The sequence below is a fragment of the Oncorhynchus masou genome, chromosome 17, assembly GCF_036934945.1.
Source record: "Oncorhynchus masou masou isolate Uvic2021 chromosome 17, UVic_Omas_1.1, whole genome shotgun sequence".
In the NCBI taxonomy this organism is placed as follows: Eukaryota; Metazoa; Chordata; class Actinopteri; order Salmoniformes; family Salmonidae; genus Oncorhynchus; species Oncorhynchus masou.
In genome coordinates this window covers 10242004-10267744 of record NC_088228.1, presented here as the reverse complement: position 1 = coordinate 10267744, position 25741 = coordinate 10242004, and the positions used below count along the sequence as shown (strand labels likewise).

General features: G+C 40.5%; 1 protein-coding gene across 2 annotated transcripts; it reads left to right on the top strand.

Annotated features, from left to right (window-relative positions):
- Positions 1-480: 480 nt before the first annotated feature.
- LOC135558421 (SERPINE1 mRNA-binding protein 1-like) lies at positions 481-25217 on the top strand. Of its 2 annotated transcripts, none has more exons than XM_064992215.1 (9): positions 481-851; positions 10048-10240; positions 14789-14920; positions 15044-15118; positions 15227-15319; positions 16047-16248; positions 20123-20179; positions 20379-20540; positions 22518-25217. In XM_064992215.1, exons 1-9 carry the CDS (start codon positions 596-598, stop codon positions 22575-22577), a joined length of 1230 nt encoding a protein of 409 aa, XP_064848287.1. In that variant the 5' UTR covers positions 481-595; the 3' UTR covers positions 22578-25217. The 2 variants fall into 2 exon arrangements, with proteins under 2 accessions (XP_064848287.1, XP_064848288.1); XM_064992216.1 differs by having other exon boundaries at positions 482-851; positions 15242-15319.
- Positions 25218-25741: the final 524 nt, after the last annotated feature.

Here is a 25741-nt window from a genome sequence, read left to right as displayed (position 1 = left end):
ATCTACATGTACAAATTACCTCATCTAACCTGCACCCCCACACACCGATTAGGTACCGGTACCCCCTGTATAAAGCCTCGTTATTGTTATTTCATTGTGTTACTTTGTATTCTTTTTCACTTTAGTTTATTTGGTGAATATTGTCTTAAACTCTTCTTGAACTGCACTGTTGGTTAAAAGGGCTTGTAAGTAAGCATTTCACGGTAAGGTCTACCTACACTTGTTGTATTCAGCGCATTTGACAAATAACGTTTGAATTGATTTCTTAACCAGTCAACAGTGTAAAGTCATTTTGTTTTGTCAATTAACATACATTTTAATAGCAATAGTTTTTCATGGCTAATGGCATTAATGAATAATCAAACAGTTGTCACCTTACACGATATAATTTGCATTTGTTTACAAGCAGGACAGAGTTTGGGAAATCCTGGGCTTGACGACTACATGCCCCATATCGCGCTACTGAATATAACGGATATTCCTCGCGCCGGAAGAGAAGAGGTACATTTCCCAGCCATCTTGTGGCAGTATTTAGCGAATTGTTCGCGCCAAGCCTCGTAGAATCGGAGGTGAATTCCGCTGAAGGGGCGCGATCATGCCCGGGCATCTACAAGAAAGCTTCGGCTGCGTCGTAACCAATCGGTTCGACCAGCTATTGGACGATGAATCAGACCCTTTCGAGGTGTTAAAGGCGGCGGAGAATAAGAAGAAAGAGGCGGCTGCAGCTGGTATCACCAAGTCTGCAGCCCAAGCCGCCAAGCAGCCCAAGAAGGAGTCACAGAAGGACAGGAAGAATCCGCTCCTTGACAAGAAAGATGAAACACAGGCTGCAGTGCCTCTGAAGAAAGAAGGTAAGGTGCACGCTGATAGATTGGTGGTCAAAACCTGCAAAAACCTAGCCAGTTTGCTAACAACAACATGGTCAGAGTCAACATGGGTTCTGTCCTGTTGCGATCAATGTAGAGGGCAACAGAAGAACCCATTGCAAACATACACATATCCAATGCATTATTAGACAGTTTAATCATGCATTGGACATGCATTGGATAGCATCCACCTGTGCACTCTGGCCCTCCTCTCGCTGAAGTCCATTCCACCTGCAGGATGTGGACGTTGTAAATGATGGCGCTGTGGTTGCTGCGCAGGGTAATGTTTTTGTTGTGAAACAGCTCGAGCTTAGTGCACATATTCATAATATAGCTAGCCTAGTTAGCTTTGTATTCGGCTAAGAAAGAAGATAGCTATCTGTCTCTTCTATGGATTCTCGGGACAAGCTGGCTTGCTGCGTAGTTAGCTAGCTATTCTTCAAAACAACACTGATGCTACTGAACCGTTAGAAATATCGAGTTGAATGAGGCCCGTGCCTGATGCTGTAACTGCATCATTAGCAAGCTAGGTAGTTCGCGCGACCTGTCCGGTGCAGGTGGATAAAACAGTACAAGCTGGCTATCAAGTTATTGTATATTACTGTTTTCATGTAGGTAGCTTATTCACTGAAGTGTTATGACAGTGTAACCAGCGTGTTGGCGTTTGTTTTCATTTGCGCATACGCTTTTCTAAACAGATAATGTTACTGTTCTTCACTTTATAGCTAACAAGCTACTATTTCCCCGACGTGCATGCGCAATGTTTTTGTAAACGAGTGCATCTGGCCAGATGTCCACCACAACCAAAGTAACATTAGCTAGCTAAGGCCCATCGAAATAATATTAGTTATAGATCTGTCATTACATTGAAATCAAGTCTTAAAAACAACATATATTTTCTATGTGCTTTATTGCTATGCTTTTTCTATGCTTCCTTTTACTTTCTGTTTTGCACACTAGCTTCAAACAGCTGGATACAATATGTTTGGTTATGGAAAATATATTTCTCAATGGTTTAGATGCCACAATGTGTCTCTAAAACATACTTGCTTGTTTTGTCACATACTGAAATTAGGCAAACTATTACAATTTTAGTAACCAGGAAATGGCTGAGCAATTTCTGCATATTGCATCTTTAACTAGATACACATGGACAGTTTTGGCTTAATGTGACCAGACCCCCGAGTAGGGTACAGGCATAGTGTACTCCTGTTACTCCCATGTAATTAGGCTAACTTTGTCATCATCCAAAGCAAACTGCTGACACTTTTTTGTTGTTTCAATAAATGTTTTCAGCAGCCTCACTTCTCGTTATTAACAAACTTGGCTGTCAACAACAACAAAATACTTGCATGATACTTCTTCTGTCACTCTAATTTGTTCCTCGACCTGCTCAGACTGACAGTAAAATTAGTAAAGCTGTCGCACTATACTTGCATCAATGTTTGTTTACCCCTAGCTTTTTCTCCTGTTAGCTGACGTTAGCTACAGGGTTGCAAACTAGTCACCTAGTCGCCGTTTGGAATCCAAAATAGGTGACCTATGGGATTCGTGTAGATCCGATGAGAAAAGTTTGGCCGACGGGGATGGGGCTTTGAATGACTACTGGCTGTATGCAAACGAGTGATGTGCCTTTGGAGCAGTACTGGCTGTGTCCAAGGTTCAGCCAATCGTTCACAGAACAATAGAATGCAGCACGCGATTGAAGAGAGAAGAGACAACCAATGTGCGAGTTACAGTATAAACGCGCGCTGAAAGAGCCGGGAGTGGAATGGCAGTTTACCAGCTACAGCAGCGCCTCCTCTGATCGATAACGAAGAGGTACTGTTGGTGAGAAGCCTGACCAGGAGACAGGAGTGAGAAGGTGATGAACCAAACTTCATGAGATGTAACCGAAAAACAACTGGCATTTGGAAAGTTTGAGGTGAGGGAGAAAGTGTGGTGGAACAAGTATTACTAGCATTTTTTAAAGTATATTGCTACAGTAGCTGGATCGGGGGGATTTCGGCAGGCAAGGAAATGGTCTTGTCGAAATCCTCCCCCTTCTAATTTCCTTAATTTTGTAACTAGGAATCAAATAATTTCGGTGGCACACATCAGAGTCAAATACTTTCTATAGAACAAACTTCACGTCAGGCAACCAAAATGAATAATGAATGTATGTGTGTTATATAAAACATAAAGGAGGGAGTAAAATGTAGGCAAGCAATAAACATTTCAGAACTACTAGTCGATTTAAGACATGGGAGAGATGACGAATTTTGGCAAAGAGATTTATTTGTAGACTAATACACAAATAGCCAAACCGAAAACTGCAGACATTACTAGTGCCTCCCCAGCGATCAAACCACCATAAAAATTAAAATGAAACGCAGCCTAACGTGATCACAGACAGCTCCTTGAAGGACACAAATAAACAATGTTTTCTGCAACTAAGATCAATGAAATGTAGGCTAAACTGACAACGGCGTGAAGAGCAAATATCTCAACGAGCAAGCAAGTCGCAGCAATGAAGAGTTGAGTGTGTGTGCGTTCACGCGAAGGGGTGGGGGAGGTTCTGGCAGGGGGAGATTTTCGGCACAACACCGTTCCTCAAGTTATAACACATTAGTTGCTTACTGGACTCTGACAATCTGTGAAATGTTTACAAGTTAGCAAACTAACTAGTGTACTAATGCTTTCCCTCTACAGTATGTGGTTCATTTTCTGAATTAGATAATTAGGTGAAAATGAGGCATTGCTTGTTAAACAAGTGGATTCAGAGATCAAGTGTAGCTGGAGCTGGGCCTGGTTTAAGCTGGAAGCCACTAGAGGTGAAAGGAACACCACACATTGTCACTTTTTCAATACAGTGGATAAAAAGGGGTATGCCAGGTGTACTCTGTCTGAAAGAGATCAATTATAACAACAAAGGGTATCCTACTCTGCTGGCAACATTGTAGAATAGATGTCCACAGGCAGAAAGTGTACAATGTAATAATGTGCAGTGTAGACCAAAGAGATGTATTTTGTTGTGTTGAACTTGACAGTAACACGTGAGTGAGGGGGGGATTATTAAATGTTTTACTCTGTGAATGTTATTTTTGCACACATGTAGCCTTGTGCACTTGATCGATGTCTACTTTAGTGGCCACTATAATAGAGCAAAAATAGAATGCCTGTTTGTTTCATTCTATTTCTACTTTAAGATGTTTTTTTTCAAGTGCAATAGGTACAGTTGAAGTCGGACGTTTGCATACACCTTAGCCAAATACATTTAAACTCAGTTTTTCACAATTCCTGACATTTAATCCTGGTAAAAAATTCCCCGTTTTAGGTTAGTTAGGATCACCACTTCATTTTAAGAATGTGAAATGTCAGAAAAATAGTAGAGAGTATTACTTATTTCAGCTTTTATTTCTTTCATCACATTCCCAGTGGGTCAGAAGTTTACATACACTCAGTTAGTATTTGGTAGCATTGCTTTTGAATTGTTTTCAAACTTCTTATGGCTTAACGGGATCGATATGACAACAGCCAGTGAAAGTGCAGGGCGCCAAATTCAAACAATAGAAATCTCATAATTAAAATTCCTCAAATATACAAGTATCTTATACCATTTTAAAGGTAATATTGTTGTTAATCCCACCACAGTGTCCGATTCCAAAAAGGCTTTACAGCGAAAGCACACCAAACGATTATGTTAGGTCACCGCCAAGTCACGTAAAAACAGACATTTTTCCAGCCAAAGAGAGGAGTCACAAAAAGCAGAAATAGAGATAAAATGAATCACTAACCTTTGATGATCTTCATCAGATGACACTCATAGGTCTTCATGTTACACAATACATGTATGTTTTGTTCGATAAAGTGCATATTTATATCCAAAAATCTAATTTTACATTGGCATGTTATGTTCAGTAGTTCCAAAACATGCAGTGATTTTGCAGAGAGCCACATCAACAGAAATACCCATAATAAACATTTTTTGCATTATTTAAACCAAATTATTTGAAACTAAATGTATATATTGATGTATTATATTAAGTTAAATAAGTTAAGTTAAATAAGTGTTCATATATATATATATATATCGGCCGATTAATCGGTATCAGCTTTTTTTTGGTCCTCCAATTATCGGTATCTGCGTTGAAAATTATAATCGGTCGACCTCTAGTAAGAATGATGGTGCAACACTAATAAATATTATTTTATTTTATAACATGCGCTTTCTCCCACCATGACAGCTTTGCACACTCTTGGCATTCTCTCAACCAGCCTCATGAGGTAGTCACCTGGAATGCATTTCAATTAACAAGTGTGCTTTGTTAAAAGTTAATTTGTGGAATTTCTTAATGCTTTTGAGCCAATCAGTTGTGTTGTGACGAGGTAGGGGTGGTATACAGAATATAGCCCTATTTGCTAAAATACCAAGTCCAATAATATAGCTCAAATAAGCAAAGAGAAACAACAGTCCATCATTACTTTCAAGAACTTTGAAAGTTTCTTCATGTGCAGTCGGAAAAACCATCAAGTGTTATGATGAAACTGGCTCTCATGAGGACCGCCACGGAAACTGAAGACCCAGAGCAGCCAACAAGTGCTCAGCATATGTGGGAACTCCTTCAAGACTGTTGGAAAAGCATTCCTCATGAAGCGGGTTGAGAGAATGCCAAGAGTGTGCAGAGCTGTCGTCAAGGTAAAGGGTGACTATTTTGAAGAATATAAAATATATTTTGATTTGTTTAACACTTTTTTTTGGTTGCTCCATGATTCTATGTGTTTTTTATTCGTTTTGGTGTCTTCACTATTATTCTACAATGTAGAAAATAATAAAACATTAAAAAAACATGAAAGGGTAGCTGTATCCAATCTTTTGACTGGTACTGTATATCTACAGAAATAAGACATATCCTGTTTCTGTTGCCAGTTTGAATGTTTGTTTAATAGCCTACTGATTCTGTGAGCACCAAGCCTCACGCAACCACATGTCGGATAAAGCAATGTCACAAATTCTGCTTTTTTAAAGTCATTCATCTTAATAAAGGGTTTTTAATATTATTTACCTTCGAACAGTGGTGTTACTAAATGTATTTAGTGTTAACACTGTTCCAAAGGTGCATAAAATAATATTTTAATCTAACAGCACCTGTTTGTTAGTCATAATATGCACGCAGCTCTCGCTCCTATACCCTCTTTCTTGATCTCCTTATTGCTTTTACGATTATTATTATGATCATCATTAGTAATGTCATTATCATTATATGGCTTCTTATAGTAGTATGAGTCTTGTACAACCGCCATCGAGCTGTAGGTCAAAGAGTGTGTACTGTGTTTAGTCTTCTTAATACCGTAACTTACTTGGGCCTATATTTCGATATATAGGCTACTGTATCAATCAATCATTAATTCCTTCACGTCATCACAAAGCATACGAGTAATTCATGCTTTGAAATGCAATCAATCATTTTAGTTTTAAAATGAAATATCAAAGGGAGCTTTGGATGATTGGCCTAAACAATAAATAAACTGCAATTTGTGATGCAACTTTTTTAGTCTTTGTTTTAATAAAGTCTTTATATATTTATTTCATTTTCCATTTTTTTGTACATTTATAAATGATTTAGTATTTACACTGTCCGTATAATATTGTAATCTTACAGCACCTGTTTGGCACACAATATTCACACAGTGCTTGCTCCCTCCTTTTTCTCGATCTCCAGTAGTTTACACAACTAAGTCAAATGTCTTCCACACATCTGACTTCCCCTTTCCTTCCTGAGCAACCAGTGAACATTCTCCGTTTCGAGTTTAATTTTCACGTCATCCGACCTCTGCATCCAATTAGCTGTTACAGTGTTCGGAGTTTGTTATAAGCAATTTATTGATGTGAATATGATAGGCTACAGGTCAGGCCCTATTGTTCACGTGCATGCAATGCATTGATGTTTCATGTAAAGAGAGCAAGGGTTGAGGGAATGTTTTTCCTAAACAAATTAGGTATTTAAGTAATTTAAATAAATTCATTAGGCCCTAATCTATGGATTTCGCATGGCTGGGTGGGGGCGCATCCATGGGTGGGCATAGGCCCACCCACTTGGGAGCCAGGCCCACCAAATGGGAGCCAGGCCCAGCCAATCAGAATGAGTTTTTCCAAATAAAAGGGCTTTATTACAGACAGAAATACTCCTCAGTTTCATCAGCTGTCTCAGACTGTCTCAGACGATCCCACAGGGGATGAAGCCGGATTTGGAAGTCCTGGGCCGGCATTGTTACACGTGGTCTGCGGTTGTGAGGCCGGTTGGACGTACTGGCAAATGATCTAAAACGACATTGGAGGCGGCTTATGGTAGAGAAATTAAATTAAATATTAAATTCCCTGGCAACCACTCTGTTGGACATTCCTGCAGTCAGCATGCCAATTGCATGCACCCTCAACTTGAGACATCTGTGGCATTGTGTTATGTGACAACTGCACATTTTAGAGTGTCTTTTTATTGTCCCCAGCACAAGGTGCACCTGTGTCATGATCATGCTGTTGAATCAGCTTTTTGATATGCCACACCTGTCAGCTGGATGGATTATCTTGGCAAAGTAGAAATGACAGGGAAGTAAACAACATTTTGCACAAAATGAGAGAGAAATATAAAGTATGGAAAACTTCTGGGATGTTTTATTTCAGCTCATGAAACATGGGACAAACGCTTAACATTTTGCGTTTATATTTTTGTTCAGTAATAGATGTTTTTATTCAAACACAAACTAGGGTTTGTCTGTATATGTCATGCATAGGTGTAATAGGTGGCAGAGAAGTCAGGCGCAGGAGAGTCAAATGGAGTGTAAAATGGAGTCTTTTAATAAAGTCCACGGCGTATGCTCCATAACACTAAAAGTACATAACAAACAAACATGGGTACAAGGACCCGACGCGCACCTATACAACAAACACACTACACTGACAATAAAACAATCTCTGACAAAGACATGAGGGGAAACAGAGGGTTATATACACAACAGGTAATGCATGGGATTGAAAAAAGGTGTGTGGGAAGACAAGACAAAACCAATGGAAAATGAAAAAAGGATCAATGATGGCTAGAAGACCGGTGACGTCGAACGCCGAGCACTGCCCGAACAAGGAGAGGCAACGACTTCGGCAGAAGTCGTGACAGTAAATGGAAAAATACACGTTTTAAAATTAAGAACCGCTGACTCGGGTCGACCAACATTTTTGTTTTGTTGGGGCCAGCACAAGATACAACTCTACCTAATGGCCCAAATCAAAGTAGCATATGGTGATATCTACACCTACATGGTGAAATCTCCAGGTTTGCGTAAATATCTAAATGCAGAAGAATATTAGAGCTGTTATTTGGACGGATACAACTCACTAGTCCTTACTATAGGGGTCTCCAACAGGTTGATCATGAGCTACCAGTAGCTCGCAGCCCACCTATGAGTTGTTCGCCAAACAATTCTGAAAATACATGCGATTTTCACATGTTCCACCGCAAACTTTCATAAATAAATCTCTAGTGTCAGACACCGCAAGCTCTAATCAACGCAACCTTCAGTAGAATGGCACCGGAGAGGATGGCTGATGTTTTGCGTGCTCTTTACACCACACACAGAGACACGTACAAAGCACTCCCTCGCCCTCCATTTTGCAAATCTGACCATAATGCTATCCTCCTAATTCCTACTTACAAGCAAAAATTAAAGCAGTGACTCGGTTAATATAAAAGTGGCCAGATGAAGCAGATGCTAAGCTACAGTGTCCGATTTCAAATAGGCTTTACGGCGAAAGCACACCAAACGATTATGTTAGGTCAGCACCTCGTCACAGAAAACCATACAGCCATTTTCCAGCCAAGGAGAGGGCTCACAAAGTCCGAAATAGCGATTACATTAATCACTAACCTTTGATGATCTTCATCAGATGGCACTCACCAGACTTCATGTTACACAATAAATGTGTGTTTTGTTCGATAAAGTTAATCTTTATGTCCAAAAACCTCATTTGAAATTGGTGTTTTATGTTCAGAAATGCATTGTCTCAAACAAACATCTGGTGAAAGTGCAGAGACATATCAAATAACAGAAACACTCATCATAAACATTGATAGAAGATACAAGTGTTAAACATACGAATACAGATAAACTTCTCCTTAATGCAACCGCTGTGTCAGATTTCAAAAAGGCTTTACAGCGAAAGCACACTTTGCGATTATGTTAGGTCAGCTCCTAGCCACAGAAACTCATACAGCCCTTTTCCAACCAAGGAGAGTGTCACAAAAGTCAGAAATAGCATTAAAATGAATCACTTACCTTTGATGATCTTCATCTGGTGGCACTCCCAGGTCTCCATGTTAGACAACAAATGTTTTTATTTGTTCGATAAAGTTAATCTTTATGTCCAAATACCTCCGTTTTGTTGATGCGTTTTGTTCAGAAATCCAAAGGCACAATGCGAAAAGTCAAAAAAGTACAATAAAAGATAGTGGAAACATGTCAAACGATGTTTAAAATCAATCCTCAGGTTGTTTTTGTCATAAATAATCAATAATATTTCAACCGGACAAAAGCTTCGTCAATGGAAAAGGTAAACAAGAAATGTGCGCTCCTGATCACATGCTTGGTTCATTGATGGAAATTTCCACTGTCCTCTCATTGAAAGCAGTGTATCTCCCTCAATTTTCAGAGTAAATGCCTGAAACAATGCCTAAAGACTGGCCACATGTAGAGGAAGCCACAGAGCTTGTGAACTGGGTCCTCAGTCTTTATATGGTGGATAGGCTTTCAATGGAAAAACAGCCTTTCAAAATAATAGTACTTCCTGGTTGGATTTTCCTCAGGCTTTCGCCTGCCATATCAGTTATGTTATACTCACAGACATTATTTTAACAGTTTTAGAAACTTTAGAGTGTTTTCTATCCAAATCTACTCATTATATGCATATCCTAGTTTTTGGGCCTGAGTAGCAGGCAGTTTAATTTGGGCACGCTTTTCATCCAAAATTCCGAATGCTGCCCCCTACCCTAGTGAAGTCGGCGCATGTGACAAATAAAATAACATTTGATCAAAAAGTATTATTGAAAGAGTGGTGCTCATGTGGTTTTTTGGCTGCACCGCTCTCCTAATTAGTCTCTGTAGTCATATCAGTGTCCACCTCTAAAGCCTCCATGTGTTGTTGTGGTGGCAGGTATCAGGCGGGTGGACCGAAGGCCGGACCAGCAGGGCCAACCTGGCTCCCAGCACAAGCCCGGGCAGGGCGAGGGGCGGCCCGCCGGCGAGAGGAGGCCAGACAACAGGAGACCCCCACGTGAGCGCCGTTTCGATAAACCCATCGAGGACAAGCCCGACGTCGGAGAGAGAGGAGAGTTCTCTGCAGACAAGTGAGTAGTTGCTGTACTAAATGACAATGCTTAGAGCAATGTTTTGTTCGTTATTATTATCGTTGATGAAATATGGATGTCTTGGAATCGTGGGATAGACAGATGTCCGGGACACACTGTATGCTTCAGTTTGTTATTTTTAAGTGTCAGATGACACTTCTCCCTTTCACTTGGCTTTGACTAGTTTGTGCTCACTACTAGCTAAATTCAAATCACACCTATTATCCTCACAACCTATAACCTACAGTGCCTTCAGAAAGTACCCATACAGCGTGACTTATTCCGCATTTTGTTGTTACAGCCAGTATTCAAAATGGATAAAATTAGTGAAAATATGTTTTTAGAAATTATAGTACATTTATTGTAAATGAAATAGAAGCACTTTTGGCGGCGATTACAGCTTTGAGTCGTCTTGGGGTATGTCTGTATCAGCTTTGAGTCGTCTGGGGTATGTCTGTATCAGCTTTGAGTCATCTGGGGTATGTCTGTGTCAGCTTTGAGTCGTCTTGGGGTATGTCTGTATCAGCTTTGAGTCGTCTGGGGTATGTCTGTGTCAGCTTTGAGTCGTCTTGGGGTATGTCTGTATCAGCTTTGAGTCGTCTGGGGTATGTCTGTATTAGCTTTGAGTCATCTGGGGTATGTCTGTATCAGCTTTGACTCGTCCAGGGTAAGTCTGTATCAGCTTTGAGTCGTCTGAGGTATGTCTGTATCAGCTTTGAGTCGTCTTGGGGTATGTCTGTATTAGCTTTGAGTCGTCTGGTGTATGTCTGTATCAGCTTTGAGTCGTCTGGGGTGTGTCTCTATTAGCTTTGAGTCGTCAAGGGTGTGTCTGTATCAGCTTTGAGTCTTCTGGGGTAAGTCTGTATCAGCTTCGAGTCGTCTGGGGTGTGTCTGTATTAGCTTTGACTCGTCTGGGGTATGTCTGTATCAGCTTTGAGTCGTCTGGGGTATGTCTGTATCAGCTTTGAGTCATCTGGGGTATGTCTGTATTAGCTTTGACTCGTCTGGTGTATGTCTGTATCAGCTTTGACTCGTCTGGGGTATGTCTGTATCAGCTTTGAGTCGTCTGGAGTATGTCTGTATCAGCTTTGAGTCATCTGGGGTATGTCTGTATTAGCTTTGACTCGTCTGGGGTATGTCTGTATCAGCTTTGACTCGTCTGGGGTATGTCTGTATCAGCTTTGAGTCGTCTGGAGTATGTCTGTATCAGCTTTGCACATCTGGATTTGGGGATTTTCTCCCATTCTTCCTTGGAGATTTTCTCAAGCTCTGTTAAATTAGATTGGGAGTGGCAGTGAACAACAGTCTTCAAGTTTTCCACAGATTTTCAATGGGATTCAAGTCTGGGCTTTGTCTGGGCCACTCAAGGACTTTCACATGCTTGTTCTGAAGCCATTCCAGTGATGCTTTGCTTGTCCTGTTGGAATGTAAATCTTCACCCCAGTTTAAGTTTTCTCAAATCAAATCAAATTTTATTTGTCACATACACATGGTTAGCAGGTGTTAATGCGAGTGTAGCGAAATGCTTGTGCTTCTAGTTCCGACCATGCAGTAATATCGAACAAGTAATCTAACAATTTCACAACAACTACCTTATACACACAAGTGTAAAGGAATGAATAAGAATATGTATATATGGATGAGCGATGGCCGAACAGCATAGTCAAGATGCAGTAGATGTTATAGAGTACAGTATATACATATGAGATGAGTAATGTAGGGTATGTAAACATTATATAAAGTGTCATTGTTTAAAGTGGCTAGTGCTACATTTATTACATCCAATTTTTTATTATTAAAGTGGCTAGAGATGAGTCAGCATGTTGGCAGCAGCCACTCAATGTTAGTGATGGCTGTTTAACAGTCTGATGGCCTTGAGATAGAAGCTGTTTTTCAGTCTCTCGGTCCCAGCTTTGATGCACCTGTACTGACCTCACCTTCTGGATGATAGCGGGGTGAACAGGCAGTGGCTCGGCTGGTTGTTGTCCTTGATGATCTTTTTGGCCTTCCTGTGACATCGGGTGGTGTAGGTCTCCTGGAGGGTAGGTAGTTTGCACCCGGTGATGCGTTGTGCAGACCTCACTAACCTCTGGAGAGCCTTACAGTTGTGGGCGGAGCAGTTGCCGTACCAGGCGGTGATACTGCCCGACAGGATGCTCTCTATTAGAGAACGGCCGATTATGATTTTTCCGATACCAATTATTGGAGGACCAAAAAAGCCGATACCGATTAATCGGACGATTTTTTGCATTTTTTATTTGTAATAATGACAATTACAACAATACTCAATGAACACTTATTTTAACTTAATATAATAAATCAATAAAATCAATGTTCAATTTGGTTTAAATTATGCAAAAACAAAGTGTTGGAGAAGAAAGTAAAAGTGCAATATGTGCCATGTAAGAAAGCTAACGTTTAAGTTCCTTGCTCAGAACATGAGAACATATGAAAGCTGGTGGTTCCTTTTAACATGAGTCTTCAATATTCCCAGGTAAGAAGTTTTAGATTGTAGTTATTATAGGAATTATAGGACTATTTCCCTCTATACCATTTGTATTTCATTAACCTTTGACTATTGGATGTTCTTATAGGCACTTTAGTATTGCCAGTGTAACATTATAGCTTCTGTCCCTCTCGTCACTCCTCCCTGGGCTTGAACCAGGAACACAACGACAACAGCCACCCTCGAAGCAGCATTACTCATGCAGAGCAAGGGGAACAACCACTCCAAGTCTCAGAGCGAGTGACTTTTGAAACGCTATGAACGCACACCCCGCTAACTAGCTAGCCATTTCACTTCGGTTACACCAGCCTCATCTCGGGAGTTGATAGGCTTGAAGTCATAAACAGCGCAATGCTTGACGCACAACGAAGAGCTGCTGGCAAAACGCACGAAAGTGCTGTTTGAATGAATGCTTATGAGTCTGCTGGTGCCTACCATCGCTCCGTCAGACTGCTCTATCAAATCATAGACTTAATTATAACATAATAACACACAGAAATACAAGCCTTAGGTCATTAATTTGGTCTAATCCAGAAACTATCATCTCGAAAACAATACGTAACCGTTCCGTATTTTATCTAACGGGTGTTATCCATAAGTCTAAATATTCCTGTTACATTGCACAACCTTCAATGTTATGTCATAATTACGTACAATCCTGGCAAATTAATTCGCAATGAGCCAGGCGGCCCAAACTGTTGCATATACCCTGACTCTGCGTGCAATGAACGCAAGAGAAGTGACACAATTTCACCTGGTTAATATTGCCTGCTAACCTGGATTTCTTTCAGCTAAATATGCAGGTTTAAAAATATATACTTCTGTGTATTGATTTTAAGAAAGGCATTGATGTTTATGGTTAGGTACACGTTGGAGCAACGACAGTCCTTTTTCGCGAATGCGCACCACATCGATTATATGCAACGCAGGAAATGCTAGATACACTAGTAATATCATCAACCATGTGTCGTTATAACTAGTGATTATGAGTCATTGATTGATTGTTTTTTACAAGAGAAGTTTAATTCTAGCTAGCAACTTACCGTGGCTTCTTACTGCATTCTCGTAACAGGCAGGCTCCTCGTGAGGCAGGTGGTTGGGGGCGTTGGACTAGTTAACCGTAAGGTTGCAAGTTTAAATCCCCCGAGCTGACAAGGTAAAAATCTGTCGTTCTGCCCCTGAACAAGGCAGTTAACCCACCATTCCTAGGCCGTCATTGAAAATAAGAATGTGTTCTTAACTGACTTGTCTAGTTAAATAAAGGTGTTAAAAAAAATTGGCATCCAAAATGACCGATTTCTGATTGTTATGAAAACTTGAAATCGGCCCTAATTAATCGTCCATTCCGATTAATCGGTCGACCTTTAACGGAGGCCACAGTTCTCTATACTATCGATACTATAGAAATTGTTTTATATCTCTATCTCAGAGATCTAGGGACAGTTCCTTGGATTTCATGGTATCGTTTCTGCTCTGACATACACTGTCAACTGTGGGACCTTATATAGACAAGTGTATTTCTTTCTATCTAAGTCATGTCCAAACAATTTAATTGGCCACAGGTGGACTCCCAAGTTGTAGTGGCATCTCAAGGATGATCTAAAGAAATTGGATGCTCCAAAGCTCAAGTTGGAGTGTCATAGCAAAGGGGTGTGAGTACTTGTTACATGTTTTTAGTAATTGTAGCAAGTTTATTGAAAATGAAATACAGAAATATCTAATTTACATACAATATGTAAATTAGATATTTCTGTATTTCTTTTTCAATAAATGTTCTAAAAAACATGTTTTCAACTGTCATATTGTGGGGTATTGTGTGGAGATGGGTGAGATTTTTTTATTTTATTTAATCCATTTTGAATTCTGGCTGTTAGACAACAGAATGTGGAATGAGTCAAGGGGTATATGACTACTTTCTGAAGGCACTGTATATATCTTAACATGTTTTTAAAACGTTCAATAAAGTAGTTTTCATAGTTCTGAGCTACTCATTCTGTATCTGTGCTGCTTGATGCTGAGCCTGTGTGTGTGTGACTCCTTAGACCTTTCGTAGACCGGCCCCCCAGAGGGCGTGGCGGCGGCCGAGGTGGGCGTGGTGGACGGGGCCGGGGTGACGGCTTCGACTCCCGTGGCAAACGGGACTTCGACAGACACAGTGGCGGCGGTGACAAACCGTGAGTCATTTCTGCTCCGAGTCCTTAAAGGACTAGTGGTAGTGATGGTCTTTTGGAATGATTAAATCTTCAGATGCTCTGTGATTGGTGGAGCTTTAGGTTTCCATTTTTTTCCCTCAACAGTCAGAAATCCGAGGAGAAGCGTGGCGGTGGCGGGAGTGGCTCTCACAACTGGGGGAACCCCAAGGACGAAACAAGGTTGGTGGTTCAAACAATCATTACCTACTCAAATGAGATGACCATTATGTGTAGGCAAGGACACAGGTCCTTTGTTGATATTGACTGGTTTGTTCCTTCGCTGTGTTGAATTTCTGTTCCCAGTGGTGATGCTGAACAGACTGCTGCCCCCGAGGGAACCCCTGAGGGAGTGGAACACCCCCCTGCTGACTCTGAGAACAAGTGAGTACCTTCCTGGACCTGTCCAGTTAACTTCCCTGCACACCTCAGTGCAAAACACCCCAGGACTGCTGCTCTGTAAAACGGGACAACCAACCCATTTCGCTCCGTTTCATTTAACCTTTATTTATACATATACAGTTGAAGTCGGAAGTTTACATACAGTTAGGTTGGAGTCTCATGACATCAGTCAGGATGTTAAAGCTTGGTCGCAAATGGATCTTCCAAATGGACAATGACCCCAAGCATACTTCCAAAGTTGTGGCAAAATGGCTTAAGGACAACAAAGTCAAGGTATTGGAGTGGCCGTCACAAAGCCCTGACCTCAATCCTATAGAAACATTTGTGGGCAGAACTGAAAAAGCGTGTGCGAGCAAGGAGGGCTACAAACCTGACTCAGTTACACCAGCTCTTACAGGAGGAATCGGTCAAAACTTACCCAAATTATTTTGGGAAGCTTGTGGAAGGCTACCTGAAACGTTTGACCCAAGTTAAACAATTTAAAGGAGTCTAATTTTTGCCAGTGAGACCTGTTCTTGGAGTTAACATCACTGTACTGGTTCACTATGGTGCTGCATTCATGCTGATTTGTGCTGCTCTCAACGTTCAATTCATCCCGTGGTCCACAATGCAAGCAGCTAGAAGAATTCCAAAACAACAGAAATGTCAAAGCTAACTGACAATGTATGGTAATAGCTTTCAATAACAAATGTGTCTCTGTCTCCTCCAGGGAGAACGAGGTGGAGGAACCAAAGGAGGAGGGCCCCAAGGAGATGACCCTGGACGAATGGAAAGCCATGCAGGACAAGGAACGCGCCAAAGTGGAGTTCAACATCCGCAAGCCCAACGAGGGCGCCGACAGCAAGTGGAACAAAGGCTACGTTCTGCACAAGTCCAAGAGCGAAGATGTCAGTGACGAAAAGCTGAAAGACGTAAGTGACACAAGCAGACAATATATATATATATATATATATATATATATGTATATATATATATATATATATTTTGCTTATCTATAGTTGTGCACTGCACTGTTAGGTATATATAGATGTTTTGCCATTGTATTTGGTTGTGTTTAGGACTGTGATGGTCATGGAATTCTGGATGAATGTAATTGTCCAGCCAAATGACCGTGGTCTCCGTAATAACCATTCGAATAGGAATATTTTTGTATTATTATTATTATTATTATTGTAAAAATAATTGGACCCACATTTTCTGCTTTCCTCCGCTCCTGACTGCATGGCTGCCTTAGAAATAGAATTAATAGAACAGGCATCCCTATTCAAGCCAATGAAGGCATAATGGGTGGACTGGCCGTTACAGGTGTACCTATAGGAGCAAAGCAGGAAGTAAAAACAGGAAGTGTACCCATCAATATGTGCTGTGATTTGTAATTTGTAATTTACATGACAAAAAAATATATTCCATAGCATGAGCCACCTCAGTTATCATTTGAGTGAACTTTCTACATTTCCATGGAAATGATTGCATTACAATAGCAGGCAGCCATTGCCAGTGTACCCATGAGTTTACCATTCAACTATATGGGGTGAAGGAGTCAATTGAATAACCAGATTGTCTCACGTTCAACAAATCTGATCTAACAAAGTGGACATTTGTCAAATCCTTCATGATTTAGGTAATGGAACAGGCCACTGTGGTTACTTAAGTCCGATTTGGATATATTTGGAGGTTTTCGCAGCAAAACATGTAGAGGATGTCCCTTTCTTAGGTTTAGAAGAAGTGCCTGCTAAATGCTAACTCCCGTTCATATAAGCTGGTTAGAACAGCTAGCATAAAGAAATTAGTGGTGGTAGTTTTAACTGTAATGCAGTTGATTAGTAACGATGACATGAACATGTATTGGGGGTTGACATCCATACAAGCATTATAAAATTATTTTTACCTCAACATAGTGTAAAATACACGTGTAAACAATAGCCTAAATGTAGGCTAATGTTGTTGGGGGGCAATAGAAGACTCGGGATCTTTCTCCCAAGGCATTTCCCCCTACTCGTTTCCATGGCAATTCCATTGTTTTGGTCGAATAGGCTCTATGCATTATTCCGCCTCCAACGTTCTAATTTACTTCCGACGGGATTGATGACTTCCGGGGCGAGTTCTGCTATTGTTTTTATCATTAGCTTACTAGCTATCGTCGATACATTTCTGACTGAAATAGTTCGCAATGACTACGTTTAAATTACAGCTCAGCGAAGGAGGTGCTATTGAACATTGTTCATATTTCCCCCCAGTCTTTATTCCAAACATTTGTCATTACAGCGTAAAGATGCCACTGTTTAGGCTTATCATCTGGATACAAATCACAAGAAAATGTTTTCTAACATCTTTCAATTCTAGGAACCTCCAACTTACCTTATTCCATCAGCACACGAGTTAGTAGGTTTACAGAACTCTATCCCATCAACCGGACCTGGCTTCACACCCTAATTAACAAGGATTTACTGTTGCATAGGCTGAATACTTTTCAGGTGCATTTTTTTATGGATATTGATAGACTCACAAGTGTTCTTGGCTTGTGCCAACGCTGTTCTGTGTCTGTGCAGCTGTGAACTGGTGGTGCAGCAGGAATGTTTAGTTGAGAGTAGTGCGCTGTCTGGTAAAGAAGGGCCACCAGACGATTGGTGCAGCAGGAATGTTTAGTTGAGAGTAGTGCGCTGTCTGGTAAAGAAGGGCCACCAGATGATTGGTGCAGCAGGAATGTTTAGTTGAGAGTAGTGCGCTGTCTGGTAAAGAATGGCCACCAGATGATTGGTGCAGCAGGAATGTTTAGTTGAGAGTAGTGCGCTGTCTGGTAAAGAAGGGCCACCAGACGATTGGTGCAGCAGGAATGTTTAGTTGAGAGTAGTGCGCTGTCTGGTAAAGAAGGGCCACCAGATGATTGGTGCAGCAGGAATGTTTAGTTGAGAGTAGTGCGCTGTCTGGTAAAGAAGGGCCACCAGATGATTGCACAGAGCACTTCCTGCAACACAGGAGCAGTGGCTTTGAACCACCGTCACTGGTACGGAGTGCTTTAACACCATCTGTGAAGATAAGTGTGATGGAAGACTGAAGTGAGAAACAAGAATGATGTGGCCCATAAATAACAATAAACATAGTAGTGTCTAATCTTCTTAACTACGGGCTCATTTAACTATACAGGAATACATTGTGTCTCAGTAACACAATTACCAAACACTGCATCAACAGATCTTTACCAAATAACCTGTTAAGTGGGCAATTTTAAATTGGGATTGGGACTCGTCATTAATATCTATCTACTGATAAGATTAAACGTTGACACTGTCTCCAACACATTTTGACCATGATGACAGTGTCTCACAGGAGATGTTTAACAAGGTCCCTAGTAGCTATCTATAACCTTTCCCTACTCTCATGCTGTGCGGCTTTTCACTCTTCCTCATGGACCTGTGACAGGCAGCCCTCACGGTGATCTCCCCTGTCATTGTATCTTTGTTAGATACTGTGTAGAAGACATGAATAACAATTATTTTTAGTTAGCAAATATAGCTAGCAAGCATAACTTAACCAAGCTAACAAAAATACACACATTCTCAGGTAGAATCTGTCAACATTACATCATTTTACGAAGTAACTAGCAAGCTACAGTTAATAGTTAAATTAGCTAGCTAATGATTGTAGCTAGCTAACGTCATATCTGTCATTGACTTGGTAGTTATCTATGTATCTATGTATCACAGTTATCTATGTAACTTCCTATATACATCTTGAACCCCTTTTCATTCTTGCTAGCTGGAGTCTCAGAGTCTGATGTAACAATTCGATGTACATCATTAATATTCATTTGAGGCAAGTCCTGAAGACACCTAGTAAAACAAACTGTGACATAGTGGTAGTGACGTTATATCGTTGATAACTTGCCAAACCGACAGGAAGTGTGTTTAGAACGTTCGATCATGGAATGTGCACAAGGGCTATTGACCTCTTTACTGCATCTATTGCCAGGGTTAGAGGTTCCAAGCTCCTTATATTCATAGTTTGCTACAACACCAGGCTTGTTCCAGCAAGGGCAACAAAGTTTCATCACGTTGTTAACCTGTCTAACGGAACCCCCCCCCTATGCTGCCCCCTATCCCTAATAGGTTTTAAGCACTTCAGTCACATTTGTAATTACATAGCCTCTTTGCGAGGGTTGTTAGCTGGTTAACATTACTATCTGGTTTATATCAGCCCTTTTGTTGGCAAATACATTAAAAAATACAGACCACCACAGTTATTTAATACCTTACAGATTGTTTAGTATTGATCCGTTGACAGGAATCAATCATCAAACTTCTTTGACAAAACTTTTTTCCCAAAACTTGAAATGACACAGTTCACCAATATCACCTGAGTAGAGTACTGTATATCTGAAAATGTTTTGTAACTTAAATTGAAATCCAATTGATTTGAAATTAAAAACAAATTATTTAATTGATTCCGTCACATCCTAAATGTAAATAAAACAGAATTTTCTCAAATACAACATGAAAACTTAATGAAATATGCAAAACACAACTAGGGCTGCCACAATTACTGTATAACTAATGATAATGATTGAAGACACATGTATACATATATATATCTATATATAGATATATATAGATATATAGATATTTTATTTTCATGACAGTCTTCATCCATTACCGTCAGTTATACAGTAATTGTGACAGCTCTAGTTGTGTTTTTGGGGGGAGGGAGGAATGAACAGCTGATTGAAGACTTTCTGCGATAACATGGACTCTTATCCTTCTTGTTGGTCCTTTCTCTTGGTTGTTGCAGAGACCAGCTGTGATTGATGCTCCGGAGATTGAAGCAGACACAACCCCTCTGTTCAAGGTGCCTGTTGTTTCACATATTCACCCCTATACAATTCTGATAAAACAACCCTCTATCTACACACTCGTACACATTGGCATATTATATCAAGAGCTAAATTATGTCAAACCGTAGTTAGCATGTTGGCTATTTGAGTTGAGATGGTTGCTATCAGTAGTCTCTGGCTAAATGTAAACAACGTCAACTGTTCCCCCATAAGGGCAATCCTGACGAAGTTGGCCCGGACCACCACTTCCGCAAGCCCGCCAATGACATCACAGCCCAGCTGGAGATCAACTTTGGAGACCTGGGCCGGCGCGGGCGGGGGGGAGCCCGTGGAGGAAGGGGAGGCCGCGGTGCGGGAGGAGGCCGATCTGAAAAGGTAACACTAATTGAGGCTGTTGTCACTGAACACAAATAGATGTAAATGTTGATCACAAAAGGCTATGGTTACTAGGGTTGAATATTTTCCCGGTATTGTACAAATGTTCCATCCCAAGAATAAATCACTTTTCTCCCAGGTGACCCGGTATTTCCCTTCAAAACCGGAAGTGGTATTATGAAGCATATAAATCTGGATTTGATTATAGCTTTGATCAGCATGAAAATTCAAACCTGAAGCTCCCTGAGCCTGATGAGACATATATTAAATACATTTAATGAGCCCTACATTAACCACATTTAATGAACCGAAGCCCAAAAATGCCCAAATGATTGTGCCATTATCCAATACATATATGATATAGGCTACTGCACATTATGCAGGACAGAAAAACATAAAAACCAATAGATGTAGCTGGCTATATGCTCTCTTGGGTAAATAAATGAATCTAGCACCAGTAGGCTCATCTTTTTGAGTGTGAACTGTGTTAATGTACTGTATAGTATTATACGGACTGGAATTACGCACATTGTTCAAACCATGATAAAACAGAAGAGAACATGTGATTCTGGTGCAGCACATGCTGTCTACAAAGTTACAAGCTACTGAATTTGATTTTCATTTTGAAATATAATGGGGCCTATTTGTATAATTAGTAGGCTGACTCATATATACCGTTCATAATATTTCCCCTAATGTTATTAGCCTACCTCCTCCTTCTGTCTCTATTGCTTCATTCCTTCCTCGCGTTCAACAGTTAAATTATCGTCATCATTCTAATGTCGTCTTTTAGTAATGTTGGACTAGAATTAGATGTAGACGGCTTTCACTTCTCTTCACAAAGATGGAATGCTTACGGGTCTGAATAAATAACTGCTATAGCTGACCGCCATCGTGCGTTCGCTCTTCTAGTAAACTATCCGTGAGTTCTCTTGGCTGCTGTATTTAACATTCAACAAAAAAGAGCTGCCACTCCTCTTCTAAAAAATGATGTTCAACAAGTTGTTCTAGTCTAGCTTTTCCTGCATGGAACTCCAAGAGCTAAGGAACGTTTTTTAAGGAGCACAGGGGGCGTATTGCGCAAAAGACAGAGGCTATAAGTTAGAAGCTTGTTATGCATAACCCATCAGTAATTAGCTAAATATAAGGCTAATACTGCATTAAATGTATTACCTGAAAGAGGTAGGCTAGGACATCCTATATATAGGGCCATATATCAATCTAGATTCAGGATTATCTATTTTGGATGCAATTTGAATGGAGTTGATTAAGAGCGAGAGAGAAAGACTTAGAGAGTGCTCATGCATGCACTGATTTAAAGCAACGATATTCGAGTGATAGGCTGTTTTTAAAACTCTGGAGAATTACAAAAATTCTAATCTTTACAAATAATAAACAAGGTGACCCCCGAAAGCCAACTGAAGATGGGTAAATTAGACATGCATTCGGTCTTAATATTACTGTAGTATGCTGCAGCAAATTTAGGCCTAGGTCACAAGAAAAAAAGTTACCAAGATGAGATGATAGGTCTACATGCATTGAGAACTGTGCTCCATACAGAGATGGGTTGTCTGTCCCCACCCTGATTCATCATGCACAGTCCATAGAGAAGCCAGATTTACACATTGCATATATTTTAATCGTTCCGTTTCACGCCTTGGTGTTCATATAAATCATTTACTAGATTATACCAGTTTCTCGCAGTAATTTTTCCTGGGTATAAAGGGAGGGGTTTTGGTTTGTACATTTCGGTAACCGGGTTCCTACCATTCAAACTTTATGGTTACTGACCATATAAAGCTGTTTTCACTGACCACAAAAAGTCAAATTGGGTGCTCAAGCTGACTGTGATCATTGTTCTACTTGTTGTGTTGAGTTGTGTTGTTCATGTAGTACCTCCCAATCCCTACTGAACACGACCCAGTATTCTCTGATTTTGTATAATAAATAAAAACATCTCTCTCTTTTTGTCCCCAGCCGGGTGGAGTGTCCGTTCCCAACGTTGACGACCCAGAGGCCTTCCCAGCCCTGGCTTAATACTCTAGCACCACTACCAGCCCGCCCCATCAGCCCCTCCGGGCATTAGCCCCGCCCCTCCGGGCCCCTCCTCTACGAGGCTTGCATGCTTACAACTTCTTCAAGTATACGAGAAAAAAAGACTAAGGAATGAAATTTTAACCTGTTTTAAAAGGACAGAGAAAAGACAAAAAAAAGCGGAAAATGGACATCTCTTGTTGAAACTGAAGCAAATTATTGGTAAAAGTTTTGTATTTAGAGATATGATAGCAGGGATGTTTTCATACAGTATGTTTCTTTTCTTCAGATATTATGCATACTTTATGGATATTTTTTTTGTATTGCTGCTTGAAAAAATGCATTTCAGTGTGTGTGTGTGTGTGTGTGTGTGTGTGTGTGTGTGTGTGTGTGTGTGTGTGTGTGTGTGTGTGTGTGTGCGTGTGTGTGTGTGTGTGTTTTAACCCCGAGGCTTTGGCTGGCTTTTCCTCATGACTTTATCTGAATATTTTGGGGTCATCTTAGACAAGCTTTTATTTTGAAAGGGTGACTTTTAAGTCATGTATTACTCTTGACGTTAAACTCAATACATTTGAGTACCTTTGTACTAAATATTTTACTGTGTTTTAAAAATGTACCTGTATTCCAGTGACCCCTTGAGCTTAATATTCTTCTGCTTGTCATGCAGTGAAAGTGAATTTCCTTTATTTTCCTGTTGCTCTTATTTTTCTCGACCAGTGGTTCATGTGCTTTGTCCCTGGTCCTTAACTGCCTGTGTCTTCAGGGTAGCCAGGGTCCAAATTCTAGGCTGGTCCTTGAAGGTCGTACAGGCTTTATTACGAGCAACCATAGGACCACTATACGAATATATTGTATTTTTTTGCGTGACCAAATCTTTGTGTGTGTGCGTGCAATGCGAAATTGATTGGGTTCATTGTGAACGTGAACAATAGTTACTTATAGGACTTAAAGAATTCCCCTGTCATGAACTTGCCATCTTCCGGGGCACTTGACCACAAGTTCAAAAGCAGCTCTCTTTTGCCTGAAGTAGTTGTTATTTCTGAGAACATAGTTGTTTCATACTAGGGAAGATGGCCGACTGTGCACATAGTTGTTTCATACCAGGGAAGATGGTCGACTGAGAACATAGTTGTTTCATACCAGGGAAGATGGCCGACTGAGAACATAGTTGTTTCATACCAGGGAAGATGGTCGACTGAGAACATAGTTGTTTCATACCAGGGAAGATGGTCGACTGAGAACATAGTTGTTTCATACCAGGGAAGATGGCCGACTGAGAACATAGTTGTTTCATACCAGGGAAGATGGCCGACTGAGAACATAGTTGTTTCATACCAGGGAAGATGGTCGACTGAGAACATAGTTGTTTCATACCAGGGAAGATGGTCGACTGAGAACATAGTTGTTTCATACCAGGGAAGATGGTCGACTGAGAACATAGTTGTTTCATACCAGGGAAGATGGTCGACTGAGAACATAGTTGTTTCATACCAGGGAAGATGGTCGACTGAGAACATAGTTGTTTCATACTAGGGAAGATGGTCGACTGAGAACATAGTTGTTTCATACCAGGGAAGATGGCCGACTGAGAACATAGTTGTTTCATACCAGGGAAGATGGCCGACTGAGAACATAGTTGTTTCATACCAGGGAAGATGGCCGACTGAGAACATAGTTGTTTCATACCAGGGAAGATGGCCGACTGAGAACATAGTTGTTTCATACCAGGGAAGATGGCCGACTGAGAACATAGTTGTTTCATACCAGGGAAGATGGCCGACTGAGAACATAGTTGTTTCATACCAGGGAAGATGGCCGACTGAGAACATAGTTGTTTCATACCAGGGAAGATGGCCGACTGAGAACATAGTTGTTTCATACCAGGGAAGATGGCCGACTGAGAACATAGTTGTTTCATACCAGGGAAGATGGCCGACTGAGAACATAGTTGTTTCATACCAGGGAAGATGGTCGACTGAGAACATAGTTGTTTCCATCAGCACCAGTACTCTGAAACTTGTTTATTTGTATTTTTTTCCCTCGTGATCATCTTTGCTGTTACTGTTCTATTATTGTTGTTGTTGTTATTATTATTATTATTATTATTATTACAGCAGCACTACTGCATAATTTGTCTGAAAGAAATGGTCCGTTCAATGTGGAGCAATCGAGTGCTACAGAATGTATGACTGCTAACCTTGCGTATAGTCATCTGTGTCTAGCATTTCCAGTAGAGGATTTATTTGACCAAAGTGGGTATACTTCACACCACAGGATGGGGACAACGGCCCCTAATAACTGCTGGAGCGGAACTAATGGAATGGCATAAAACACATGGAAACCATCCGTTCGATGTATTTAATTCCACTGATTCCGCTCCAGTCATTACCATGAGCCCGTTCTCCTCAAGCTGTCACCAACCTCCTGTGCTTCACACATTTGGGTTGGGGAAGAGGTACATTTAAGGCAAATATTGTAAGTGACTGAAAGCTTTATATTGCAGTGCTCTGGAAAGACTTGCTGGTAATGCACTGACACAGGTGACTGGCGCAAGCCTTTTGTAGGGCTGTTTGAGCCACTTGACGGTAGACTTCTCTGCAAACATCCCTGTTCTAATAAATGACTTAAGAGGTGTTAAATGTATTCAGCCCACGGAAGTGAGTTGTGTGAAATCATTACTGTGATTTAAAAGGAAAAAGAATGGACTATTGCTTTTCTATGTTCAAGCTGTGTGACGTTGGCATTATTTCAATGTTATGTCCATAGAGATCCTATTAAATTACTGTAAACCCTCAAAGTTCCATAATGGGGCCAAAATGGCAGCCATCTTGGTCAGGGGGAAATCCCAAAACCAGTCTAGTTGGAATGAATGGCATTAGAGACATAGGTGATGCATTTCCTGATTTTACTGAATGCAGGAAAATAAAAGTAACGCATGTGATTATATCAGTTCTAGTCAACCTAAAATATTATCATATAATAATACATATGGTTTATACAGGTTTTAATACACATTTTCAGTATAAATATAATCGAAAATGTGAACAGACAATAATGTCTCAGATTTTGTTTTCTTTGAGTGCTATTATATGAAAAAAGTATGTGGACAGCCCTTCAAATGAGTGGATTTGGCTATTTCAGACACAACCTTTGCCGACAGGTGTATA